The 13,282-nt window shown below is 42.2% G+C and overlaps 4 protein-coding genes across 4 annotated transcripts; 1 reads left to right on the top strand and 3 right to left on the bottom strand.

Annotated features, from left to right (window-relative positions):
- Nucleotides 1-2,179: 2,179 nt before the first annotated feature.
- Nucleotides 2,180-3,063, top strand: LOC133004144 (heat shock protein 30-like). Its single transcript, XM_061073911.1, has one exon. It carries the CDS (start codon nucleotides 2,255-2,257, stop codon nucleotides 2,885-2,887), a length of 633 nt encoding a protein of 210 aa, XP_060929894.1. The 5' UTR covers nucleotides 2,180-2,254; the 3' UTR covers nucleotides 2,888-3,063.
- Nucleotides 3,064-4,135: 1,072 nt separating this feature from the next.
- Nucleotides 4,136-5,025, bottom strand: LOC133003832 (heat shock protein 30-like). The gene has a single exon (XM_061073653.1). It carries the CDS (start codon nucleotides 4,940-4,942, stop codon nucleotides 4,310-4,312), a length of 633 nt encoding a protein of 210 aa, XP_060929636.1. The 5' UTR covers nucleotides 4,943-5,025; the 3' UTR covers nucleotides 4,136-4,309.
- A 2,308-nt stretch (nucleotides 5,026-7,333) lies between these two features.
- On the bottom strand, nucleotides 7,334-8,223 carry LOC133003077 (heat shock protein 30-like). Its single transcript, XM_061072669.1, has one exon. It carries the CDS (start codon nucleotides 8,141-8,143, stop codon nucleotides 7,511-7,513), a length of 633 nt encoding a protein of 210 aa, XP_060928652.1. The 5' UTR covers nucleotides 8,144-8,223; the 3' UTR covers nucleotides 7,334-7,510.
- Nucleotides 8,224-10,168: 1,945 nt separating this feature from the next.
- On the bottom strand, nucleotides 10,169-11,503 carry si:dkey-175m17.6 (N-acetyllactosaminide beta-1,3-N-acetylglucosaminyltransferase 2). The gene has a single exon (XM_061079781.1). It carries the CDS (start codon nucleotides 11,501-11,503, stop codon nucleotides 10,169-10,171), a length of 1,335 nt encoding a protein of 444 aa, XP_060935764.1.
- Nucleotides 11,504-13,282: the final 1,779 nt, after the last annotated feature.

The following is a 13,282-nucleotide window of genomic DNA, read 5'->3' as shown; positions in this document are numbered from 1 at the left end:
ACTCCTCCTGCGTTCTCTCATCTTTCTCTTCCCCCCTCCTGCTGTATCCTCTCCTCCCCCCTCCTCCCCACATGTCTGTCTGTGCGAAACTGGAGCAACGTCTTAATCGAGGCTCAGAGACGTGACGGGAATGTCTGAGCAACCCCCGGCTCTGCAGTACACACACACACACACTCAGCAACAGACACATTCTGCTTGGCAGCCAATTAACAACCTGCAATCCAGCGCCAAAGGAATAACTGCATGTTGATGAGCTGGAGGCTGTGTGTGTGTGTGTGTTTGTCTGTTTTTGTGTGTGTCTGTTGTGTTGTGTTGTGTGTTTGTGTGTGTGTGTGTGAGATGAGCTGGTGGCCGTCAGAACCACTTACACAGATAGAAGGATATCTCTTTTATGTGTTCTGGGGAAAGAGGGGGATTATGCTGCATTAAAAAGCATCTCCAGCAGGGACTAACTAAGACAGGAACAAGGAAGTGAGAGTTTGTGGATGTCATTTGTGTGTGCGCGTCAATAAATGTGTGTGTGTGTGTGTGTCTGTGTGTGTTTGTGCACACATGCAGCATCAGGAGAACAGTGCAGATGATTTACATGGAGCTGAGCCTTGCTTTCTCCTCCTCATCCTCCTCCTCCTCATCCTTCCTCTATTTTCGCTACCTTTCGTTTCTCCTCCTCCTCCTCCTCACTTCCATCCTGCCTTCACTTCGGGGAGTTCATCCAAAGGTGAATGTATGACTAAAAAAAAACAAAAAATCCCTCCCTCCCCAAAATAAAAACTCACGCATTCTCTTTATGTGTCAAAAATATTGACACCAGGCTTGGCACAATCCCTGAGCTGCGAGCGCTGTGTTTGCCAGTCCAGGTTTCATCATCCTTCTTTCCTTTTTTTCATGAGAGATGGAATATGTTGAAAAGAAGACGGTGGGTTGAAATCCTGCCGTCTGTGTTGTTCTTGCCCTACTTCTCTGCACAGCTCACAGTTCCAGGTCTTTCCTTTGCACTGTCTGGGTTAATAAATATAGAAAACAGGCGGATGAGAGGTTGAAGCGATTAAAAACAAGTGAATATAATGATATTTGCAACAACGGCACAATTATTATTAAATCATGGATGACCAAGAAGTCGTTTATGAAACATTAACGGCTGATATTTTATTTCTAACCTGATTTTGCACCAGTGGTTTCAGAGGCAGTCTCTCATTCCACAGAGGAGATCTGATCACTGATGTAGTAATGATGTATTATAAGATAATTATGTGATGTTCCTTTCATATGAAAACTAAAAATCTATAAAAATGTCACGAAAAATATCAATATGATTAACAATAGGGACACTAATTAATTAATCAATTAAAAATTAAATGCTGTTAAGTAGAAGCTGAAAATAACTGAAAATGTCAATGAACACTGAGTTTCTATTTCATGTGCGTTAGTGTATAAATATTTTTTTATGAACTAGGACGACAACTAGTGGTGAAGTGCTGAGATAGCAGATGAGTTATTGCCGTTTTGAGCCGGTAAAATGAAGGGTTATGAATTGCTGCCACCTGCTGGAAATGTATGTATATTACAGGAGAGAAGAGAAGAGCTCTGTGTTTATAACAAAAACAAATGTCATAATGAGATGTTAAATAACATTAATGTGTCATCCCTCAGATGTCATTCAAATCAGAAAACTTATTTTCAAACTTCAAGTAGCAATAAGTTTTATCCTAAGAAAGAATCATAACTGTATTTTAATAGAAAGTCACAGAGTTGTAATAAGAGTTGAGTCAACTGCCTTCATCTCATTGTTTACACAGGATTGTTTCAGAAAGGAAACTTTCTAAAAAACAGGAAAAATCCAGTGATGTCAGCAGTTCTGACAAAACCACTTCTAGTTCTATTCATGTTTCTAATAATTATTATCCCTTCGAGTATTTCCTTCCAGTAGTTTTTAAAATCTGATAAAATGTTTATTTCATTCTGGGTGAAATTACACTTTATTATAGTGGCAATAGTTTGAGTGACATCTAGTGTTGAAGTCGTGCAAATGCAGGAAGCTTCTTGATCATTCAGGAACGATCCAGTGACGTCACCAGTCCTGACTAACAGCCCCGCCCAGTGGAGAGCTGTGGTAGCGACTGGAAAGTTCCTGAAGCCTCTGGAGCTCCTGCAGTCAGAGAATAAAAGCTGAAACCGTCCCACAGCTGAGACACAAAGCAACAGCAGCAGCACAGAAGAGACTCACAACAGGACGACTCCACACTGAACTGTGAACATGCTGTGCTCTCATGGACTCCACTCTGCCCTCAGTCCCTCCATCAGCTTCTACTGGCCTGAACGCAGCCTGCGGCCGGAGGTCAGACCTCTGCTCCAGCAGCAGCATCGACTGCAGAGGGACCTACACCAGCTGTGCAGAGGTCTGCAGCTGATGGACACACTTCAACACCACATCCTGGAGGAGAAGGAGCGTCTCCAGACCAGCGAGGCCGAGCAGCCGGCCTCCTTCCAGCTGCAGAAAGACGGAGAGACCTTTGGCCTGACCCTGGACACTGAAGGCTTCTCCCCAGAGGAGCTGAGTGTCAGGCAGGTGGGCAGGAAGCTGAGAGTCAGCGGGAGGACGGAGAAGAAGCAGGAGGACGGGAAAGGCTCCTACTCCTACAGGCTCCAGGAGTTCAGACAGGAGCTGGATCTGCCTGAAGGGCTGAAGCCTGAAGCTGTCACCTGCTGCCTGGCTCCAGACGGGAAGCTGCACATCCAGGCAGCCAGAGCTCCACGTGCTGAGGAGGCCGAGAGAGAGCTGAGGATCCAGAGGAGCACGGAGGAGGAACCACAGCAGAGAGAGTGTTCACACCCAGAAGAGAGGGAGACAGACCACAGCACACAGGACCAGGCTCAACACAAGGACTGATCTCTATGCTGCTGGGAACATGTGCTGCTAGAAAAGAGTGAAATGATGATTCTGTTTTTCAAAGTGTAATCGACAAATACACTGGAACTATATAAAGTATATTTTATAAATCAATAATGATCATGTTTGTCTTTGTATGTATAAATAATCAAAAATAAATCAATATATTACAACAACGTTATTATTTCTTTGGTGTATTATTCAATTGTCAAGTATGTGCAGTATATATATATATATATACAGTATATATATATATATATATACTTATTGATTATTTATGGGATCGATCACATTGACTGCATTGTTTGTAAAAAGAATAAAACACATACATACCTAAACGGTTTATTTGTAAGAATCACATAATTCACTCAGTTTAATCAGGATAGAAAAACATCTTTAATTTAAACTAAAAGTATGAAAGTTGACTCAGCTATAGTGAGAATTGATTTCACAACATTTTTTCTGAAAAGTTTGATTCTCATGATATCACATTATAGGAGATCATGAAATAACCTCATGTTATTAAACAGTATTTGTTCATCTTTACTGAGGAACTTTTAACAGAGATGAGTTTTACCATCATCAAACATGAAATCCAGGTAGTGTTGAAATACTCTTTGCAAATTACATTCATTTTCATACATTGATTTCAGTGCGACCTCTTTTCTTTTTTGTCTCTGTGACAGAAATAATAGATCACACGTTGCCTTCATTTGAGTGAGAACAGGAGATGATCTAATTACTTCTCGGCTGATTTTAAAACCACCTTCATCAGGAACTTAGAATTTAAAATATGATACATCTGCAGCACATAGAGAAGAATGAAACACAAAGGGAAAAGATAATCAGTAAATGTATCATCACATCCCAACGGTCATGAATGTAAGTTATAGAGTAACTCTGTGTTAATGATTTAAATTCACAATTAATTATTTGTCAAACCTTTATTTAGAAGAAGCAGTTTTTACTTTCAAGTTCATTTTTTTACCCAAACAAGACATGTTTGCAATTAAAAATTTAACATTTTATGAAATTCCAGAAAAATAAGAAATTAAAAGAGAGATTTTTAATAGATAGTGCATTGATTGGTTAAGCTTTCATTTAAAAAACTGAATCATCAGCTGTGTCAGTTGTATTTTGTGGATATTTTAACCGTGAGAAAGTGTCCTTCCTGTTTTTCAATTGTGTTCTTTAAAAGATTTGCCTAAATAAAAACAACAATTGAATAATACACCAAAGACATGATAATGTAGTTTTGATACATTTATTTAATCAGGATTATTTATAGATACAAACATGATCATTATTCATTTATATAAAACATACTTTATATAGTTCCAGTGTATTTGTTGATTACACTTTGAAAAACAGAATCATCATTAAACTCTTTTCTAGCAGCACATGTTCACAGCAGCATAGAGATCAGTCCTTGTGTTGAGCCTGGTCCTGTGTGCTGTCGTCTGTCTCCCTCTCTTCTGTGTGTGAACACTCTCTCTGCTGTGGTTCCTCCTCCGTGCTCCTCTGGATCCTCAGCTCTCTCTCGGCCTCCTCAGCACGTGGAGCTCTGGCTGCCTGGATGTGCAGCTTCCCGTCTGGAGCCAGGCAGCAGGTGACGGCTTCAGGCTTCAGCCCTTCAGGCAGATCCAGCTCCTGTCTGAACTCCTGGAGCCTGTAGGAGTAGGAGCCTTTCCCGTCCTCCTGCTTCTTCTCCGTCCTCCCGCTGACTCTCAGCTTCCTGCCCACCTGCCTGACACTCAGCTCCTCTGGGGAGAAGCCTTCAGTGTCCAGGGTCAGGCCAAAGGTCTCTCCGTCTTTCTGCAGCTGGAAGGAGGCCGGCTGCTCGGCCTCTCTGGTCTGGAGACGCTCCTTCTCCTCCAGGATGTGGTGTTGAAGTGTGTCCATCAGCTGCAGACCTCTGCACAGCTGGTGAAGGTCCCTGTGCAGTCGATGCTGCTGCTGGAGCAGAGGTCTGACCTCCGGCCGCAGGCTGCGTACAGGCCAGTAGAAGCTGGTGGAGGGACTGAGGGCAGAGTGGAGTCCATGAGAGCACAGCATGTTCACAGTTCAGTGTGGAGTCGTCCTGTTGTGAGTCTCTTCTGTGCTGCTGCTGTTGCTTTGTGTCTCAGCTGTGGGACGGTCTCAGCTTTTATTCTCTGACTGCAGGAGCTCCAGAGACTTCAGGAACTTTCCAGTCGCTACCACAGCTCTCCACTGGGCGGGGCTGTTCGTCAGGACTGGTGACGTCACTGGATCGTTCCTGAATGATCGTGAAGCCTCCTGCATTTGCACGACTTCAACACTAGATGTCCCTTTTGTCTGTATAATAAAGTCCCATTTCACCCAGAATGAAATAAACATTTTATCAGATGTTAGAAAGTAATGGAAGGAAACACTCGAAGTAAAAATAACTAGTAAAAGTATTAATAGAACTAGAAGTGGTTGTTTTGTCAGAACTACTAACATCACTGGATCTTTCCTGTTTTTTCAGGAAGTTTCCTTTCTGACACAATCTTGTGTAAACAATGAGATGAAGGCAGTTGATTCAACTTCTATTATAACTCTGTGACTTTTTATCAAAATAGAAGCACATGTTCACGGCAGCGTACGACGTCATTTCCGGACCTCAAACTTCCTGCTTCGTTCCCTGTATCACAATAAACACAAACACAACTACGATTCTTCGATTAATGTGACGTGTGTGTTAAGCCAGCGGAGTTGTCCGGCTGACGGTGGCTCGTTAGAGCACTGACGGCATGTGTGCACGGTCACATACGGTTATAACGAGCTTTCAAAACGGCGCTAGCGGGCTAGGCTAGCGCGCTAGCCACCATGCTAACTGCGGTGGTAACAATGCAAAAACCCACTGTCATGACTTTAATGCCACTTCTATCATGACATTGTTTCTCAAACACCATCAGGTTAGAAGCAAACACTGGGTAGTAGTTAGTATCGTGAGTCCCTGCTGACTGTGTGTGGAAGCTGGGGCGGAAGCTAGCTAGCTCCGTGTAGCTTCAAGCTGTGGAATTAGCAACACAGTTCGGAAACAAGACCGGTGAACCGCTGCGCTTAGAAACGATTACATCAGTATTTTGACCTGCTGGGTGTCACTTTATTTTATTTAGTTGCCATCGTAGCCTACACTGTGTGTGAGGAAAGTGGGGAGTAAGTAAATAAACAGTGTGGACTTCTTCTGATTACTCGTGAGGTAGGCTTCTCCAAGCTTGTCTTCCTTTGCGCCACCTACTGTTCTGGCGGTGAATTGTTTTCACGGACAACAATAAATGAAAAAGTGTCGTCCGATCCGTCCGTTCATCCGTCCGTAACGGATACGTAGAAGCATAATGGAGCCTTTATAAAGAACACAATTGAAAAAGAGGAAGGACACTTTCTCACGGTTAAAATATCCACAAAATACAACTGACACAGCTGATGATTCAGTTTTTTAAATGGAAGCTTAACCAATCAATGTACCATTAATTAAAAAATCTCTCTTTTAATTTCTTATTTTTCTGGCATTTCATAAAATGTTAAATTTTTAATTGCAAACATGTCTTGTTAGGGTAAAAAAATGAACTTGTAAAAACAGCTTCTTCTAAATTAAGGTTTGACCAATAATTAAATGTGAATTAAAATCATTAACACTGACAGTTACTCTATAACTTACTTTCATGATCGTTGGGATGTGATGATACATTTACTGATTATCTTTTTCCTTGTGTGTTTCATTCTTCTCTATGTGCTGCAGATGGATCATATTTTAAATTCCACTCATTGGATCACAATATTTATAAGTTCCTGATGAAGGCAGTTTCAAAATCAACCGAGAAGTAATTAGTTTAATTTCTGTTCTCACTCAAATGATGGTAACGTGTGATCTATTATTTCTTTCACAGAGACAAAAAAGAAAAGAGGTCGCACTGAAATCTATGTATGACAATGAATTTAATTTGCAAAGAGTATTTCAACAAAACCTGGATTTCATGTTTGATGATGGTAAAACTCATCTTTGCTAATATTCACAGTTTCACAAGCTCCTCAGTAAAGATGAACAAAAACGATTAAATAACATGAGGTTATTTTATGACTTCTTATTATGAGAATCAAACTTTCACAAAGAGTGTTGTGAAATCAATACTGAGTCAACTTTTATACTTTTAGTTTAGATTAAAGATGTTTTTCTTATCCTCATTAAACTGAGCAAATTATGTGATTCTTATAAATAAACTGTTTAGGTATGTGGGTGTTTTATTCTTTTTACAAGCAATACAGTCAATGTGATCGATCCTATAAATAATCAATCAGTATATATATATATATATATATATATATATATATATATATACCATTGAAATTAGGGTATATATTGATTTCTGACATATTTAACACATTATTTAGCACATACTTTGACAATTAAATACTTTGACAATTGAATAATCAACAAAGAAATAATGTTGTAATATATTGATTTATTTTGATTATTCATACATACAAACACAAACATGATCATTATTCATTTATAAAACATACTTTATATAGTTTCAGTGTATTTATCATCTACACTTTGAAAAACAGAATCATCATTCAACTCTTTTCTAACAGCACATGTTCACAGCAGCATTGAGATCAGTCCTTGTGTTGAGCCTGGTCCTGTGTGCTGTCGTCTGTCTCCCTCTCTTCTGGGTGTGAACACTCTCTCTGCTGTGGTTCCTCCTCCGTGCTCCTCTGGATCGGCAGCTCTCTCTCGGCCTCCTCAGCACGTGGAGCTCTGGTTGCCTGGATGTGCAGCTTCCCGTCTGGAGCCAGGCAGCAGGTGACGGCTTCAGGCTTCAGCCCTTCAGGCAGATCCAGCTCCTGTCTGAACTCCTGGAGCCTGTAGGAGTAGGAGCCTTTCCCGTCCTCTTGCTTCTTCTCCGTCCTCCCGCTGACTCTCAGCTTCCTGCCCACCTGCCTGACACTCAGCTCCTCTGGGGAGAAGCCTTCAGTGTCCAGGGTCAGGCCAAAGGTCTCTCCGTCTTTCTGCAGCTGGAAGGAGGCCGGCTGCTCGGCCTCGCTGGTCTGGAGACGCTCCTTCTCCTCCAGGATGTGGTGTTGAAGTGTGTCCATCAGCTGCAGACCTCTGCACAGCTGGTGTAGGTCCCTCTGCAGTCGATGCTGCTGCTGGAGCAGAGGTCTGACCTCCGGCCGCAGGCTGTGTACAGGCCAGTAGAAGCTGATGGAGGGACTGAGGGCAGAGTGGAGTCCATGAGAGCACAGCATGTTCACAGTTCAGTGTGGAGTCGTCCTGTTGTGAGTCTCTTCTGTGCTGCTGCTGTTGCTTTGTGTCTCAGCTGTGGGACGGTCTCAGCTTTTATTCTCTGACTGCAGGAGCTCCAGAGGCTTCAGGAACTTTCCAGTCGCTACCACAGCTCTCCACTGGGCGGGGCTGTTGGTCAGGACTGGCGACGTCACTGGATCGTTCCCGAACCACCAAGAAGCCTCCTGCATTGGCAAGACTTCAACACTAGATGTCACTAAAAAATGTGCCACTACATTAAAGTGTCACTCCACTCAGAATGAAATCAACATTTTATCAGATGTTAGAAGCTACTGGAAGGAAACACTCGAAGTAAAAACAGCAAATGACTGTAGCCGCTATAGTATTAATATAACTAAAAGCTTTGGCTTGTAGGTATATGTAATTACTACACATAAACTAAAATAACTGCATTTTTAAATTGAACTCACTTTGCCTGCATACCTTCCTCCTATATAGTTCAGAGATCGTTCTCAGGTTCACAGGATTTACTCTCCTGCAACCACATTACTCCGAAACCACTGTCTGCCCATTAGGACTGAAATCAATGACGGAGACCAGACAGGGAAGAAGAAACAAGAGGCTGACTGAGACATAACATCCCTTAGAATTTAAGAAATCTTTTTGGATTTATAAGTTGCTCATATGAGAACTGTTCAGTGTGGACGCAGTGACTCTCCCTCTCTTATCCGTCTTCTCCTTTTGTTGTTTTTGTCTCAAGTTTCATTCTCCCTGGAGGATTCTCACCTCCAGGGACAGAGGATTCCCAGCTCCTCCTCGTCGTCCTCCAACATGTTCCCTCCTTTGTTTCAATCTAAAACTGTCTCATTAAGACAAAAATGCATATACTTAAAACATTTTAACATGTACATGTTTCATGGTTTCGCTCTTACAACTAAAATTGTCTGTACTGTATTCTGTAGAGTGTCAGGATCCAAAACAGAGTTAAAAACATCACATCTTTCATATTTCTTTTGAAAACCAACATGCAAATCAGAGCAATTACTTTGACCAACTCTTTTTAATGCAGGTGCATGTACACACAGCTGCGGATTTTCATAATGATCCAAGTGACCTCACATACTCTCCAAAGAGCTGGGTTTATCCACCTTTATTTTGACTTCTTTTCTGACCTTTTAAACAGATGGTATGATCAGTGGCTCAATCAAAATATAATTTTATTATATGACTATAAATAAGACAAATAAATATTGATATTTTGTATGTCTTCAGAGACAAACATTTATTTACCTTAGAAAATCTTACATTTTAAAGCAATCCAGCCACAAAACAACATTAAGCTTGGTTCATCTCTATCTATACCCCATTCCTCATAGTTTGAAGACAACTGCATAACATCATCAGTCAGTTCTTTTAATTATTTGAAATTCACAACAGAAAAAAAAAGTCAATCTTGCTGGAATTTGTTGAGTTGTGTAAAATTTGGAAGCACCAGAACAAAATAAAAGACATCACCGAGTGACTTTTGTGTAAATCCTTACCAAACTTACCAAAGGCTGCACATGAAAACATTAGTTTCATCTGATCGGGTATGTTTAATACAGTGTTGAAATTGAATCTTGTTTGCTGACTTAACAAGAGGAAAACATGAGGAAAACACAAATTAAATAATGTTCACCAGCGAACAAATCACAAAGACATTTACAGTATTTTTGTATTCACAATATGTTGGGTATTCCATTAATATCGTCTTTATAGGGTCAAGACATGAGAGTTTTAACCTGAAAGAGTACAAATACACAATCAGTATTAATTTAAAACATCCGTGTAATGCCCTCTAAACAGATGTACCCTTGAGGTAGATCAGTCTAGTTGCGTAACTCTTCGAAGGTTAGGCAATGATGGGTCCATCGTTAGGCACAACCTGCCCGACAGGAAGATGCAACCACAGTGTCCACGTGTTTTCAAGTGCGGTGGCTGTGTTTCATCCCGTCCTCAATGAATCCAATTTGGCAGGCAAATGAGCCTCAGCACTGACCGGGGAGATTCTGCAGCTGGTTCCACAGCGTCAGCATCTCCTTGGGACTGCGCCTGTGAACCAGCAGCACAGACCTGTAGGAGCACGGGTTGCCCCTCTCCGGTTCCGGGAGGTCAAATGTCAAAAAGCCCGGGTGATGGGCGGGAATGAGCCCGAGTCTGTGCAGGCACATTCCCAGGTAAACATCGTCTATGGGGAAGAGGCGCACCCTCTCCGACACTTCTTTCAGTCGCATTGCAAGCGAGCGAGAGTACACCACCCCTCCTCCACCTGCGTACGGAGGGTACCCGCCTTTGTAGAAGCGTTCTGGTATGTAGTATTTAGTGGAGGGTTCACGGTTTGGCATTGCGTTGTAGATGACATCCCCCATGAACAAATCCAAGTTGCTGTCATTTGTATAGGCCGTCCACCGGTCGTGCTCCTCCCACTTTTGGTGCAGGTAGTCCAGCAGGGCGCCTGTCCGCACAAAGACATCGTCGTCACCTTTGAACACAAACATGGCCGTGGGGCAGTGCCGCTGGAGCCAGTGCCAAAACAGAGAATCCTTCAGTGTCAGGTTGAAGAAGGTGTCTCTGAAATCCCACTGCAGGATGTCCCCATATTTCTGGTTCTCGAGATCCAGCAGGTTGGTGAGGTTTGGGTGGGGGCCTGTGCTCGAGTCCTGCCGTCCAAGCAGAAACACCGTGCGCACAAATCCGCCTCTCTTGTTCGAGTCCATCTTCACCCTGCCGCTGCGTCCCCACGTTTCTCGGATGGCCTGCCTGTTTTCAAAGTTCCCCACTTGGGATTTGACGCCCATGATGAGCATGGGGGAACCCAGACCAAAGCTGCTGTTGGTCTTCCTACATATGCCCGGCTGATTAATAAGAAGGGGGTACTTCCTGCAGTGCATGGACCTGATAAAAGCCCTCATTTTGTCTGACAGGCTGTCTAAATTAGCACGAGGGACCGAGCACTTGTGCGACAGGCAGTCGGAGAGGCACTCCTCCTCAACTTCTGATAAAACCTTCGCTCTCGGCTTCGCCCCGGTGGCGTTTCCTCGCAGCAGAGGATTGTGCTGACGATCCCAAACGTGCTGCAACTGGTTCCACAGAGCGCTGTCCTCCAGGCGGAGGTTCCAGAAGGGGCCGAGCGGGTGAGAGGCCAGAGCGGAGGAGTTGGCAGAAATGCCCGGGGCGACGTAGTGAACGCTTATTTTAGGAGGAGCGTAGGTGATGGTGACGAATATGGTCACCATGACATAAATCAGGAGGTGGCCGGTCATCATGCAAGGCAGCAGGCACATGCACAGCAGTCTCCCGTTGCATTTGCAGCATCTGCCCATTGCCTGCGGTTAACGAATCAGACACACACCTGCGCACAGATAGGCAAATAACGCGTTAGGAGATATGGGGAAATCAGGAAACTTTCAAAGAGCAGCATGTTTTATCCTTATGTTCTTTATTTCTTCTCTTTTAGACTATTGCAATTCTCTCTTCACCTGCCTGAGCCAACAGAGTCTACATAAATTACAGCCCTTTCAAAACACAGCAGCCAGAATCCTCAACAAATCTGCTAAACGAGCAAACTCCAATTTTGGCTTCTCTTCATTGGCTTCCGGAAAATTGATATTAAGATTATATTGCTGACTTTAAAGGCCCATTCTGGACTTGCACCTCAGTAGATTTTGGATACTTTATGTGCCCGGTGGTGACCTCGGGGTCCCCAGCGAATTTAAGGCCCTACTCAATATTCCACAGTCTTGGCCGACGACCAGAGGTGAACAGGTCTTTCCTGTCAGGGCTCCAGCTCTTAGGAACAATTTATCTGAGGAGATCCCTCTGCCAATCTCCTTATCCTCTTTTAAATCTCCCCTAAAGACTCATGTGTGCTTTCTCCTAGTTTTGACCCAACCATCTATTTAATCTTTTTTATAAAAATTATAATTTTATAGTATCTTGTTTTTACTCTGTGCTCCTTTTTTTACTTTTATTTTAAAACACTTATTTTTAAATTTACCACTATTTCTGTAACTTTCCTCTAATGCTGTGTGATCTTCAACTTGCTTTTAAGTGGTTTCTATTTGAATATTTCCTGTTGTTTGTCTATTTTTCACTTGTGAAGCACCTTGTAACTGGGTTTCAAAATGTGTTATGTGTTGAAATTATTATTACTATCATTCTGATATGATTTGATCTCATAATTAACAGATAGACATCACTCTTCACGGCTGAGAATGGCTATTTTTATCATTATTTTTTCTATTTCTTTTTTGTTACCTGTCATCGTTAGCCTTTTATTATCATATATTTAGTGCACTATCCTATTTATTAACTCACTTAACTGTGCAATATCAATGGCTAGTGTGCAATCAGTTTTACTTAATATATTCTCACACTATATATTCTGTTTACACTGTGTATATTACCTCTATTGATCTTTCAATTCAACTAATTATATCTTTATATTTTCCTTTGTTTTATATTGCATACTTACTTATAATTAACTTACTAATGTGACCTTATCTTATCTTATCTTATGTGCAGTGCAGGCATGGGTCTACCCGGGAGAGCTCTTTACATCAAGCAGTGAAGTCAACCCTCTGGAGTCTCTGTCTCCTTGGTGATGGTCCAGTGAGGGTTATTATCTGTTCTTATCTACACACTCAGAGCATCAGCTCTACCTGCTGCTAGGCACACGGCCCCTGTGGACACAGTGTGGAACAAGCATGATGCATTGAAGTGGATCAACTCCTCTTTTCCTTTGCTCTTAAAACTGAGGTAAATATTGGCACAGCGGTGTTGAGTGCTTCACGGGTTGTTAACCTCTTTCTTTCCATAGTTTAATTGAATGGTTAATTTGTTTATCTGCAGCTGTAGAGATGTTTTTAAATGATCTAATTCCACTGCATGGACAAAAGAAAAATGGTTCCTCATTTTGGATAATAAGCCTTGCAGCCAAAAAGTGTCCCAACACATGTTTCTCCATAGGTCACACAGCATTAGGGAGTCAGTCTAATAACAGACAACTTCCAGACCTGCACTGAGTCAAACAATGAATAAAAGTCAAAGGTCAACGTTACTTACAAGTGAGTGAACGTCTCTCGTTGGGTGATCGACAGGTG

Source organism: Limanda limanda, chromosome 1 (assembly GCF_963576545.1).
Source record: "Limanda limanda chromosome 1, fLimLim1.1, whole genome shotgun sequence".
Taxonomy (NCBI): Eukaryota; Metazoa; Chordata; class Actinopteri; order Pleuronectiformes; family Pleuronectidae; genus Limanda; species Limanda limanda.
The sequence above is the reverse complement of the archived record's forward strand: the minus strand, read 5'-3'. Positions and strand labels throughout refer to the sequence as shown.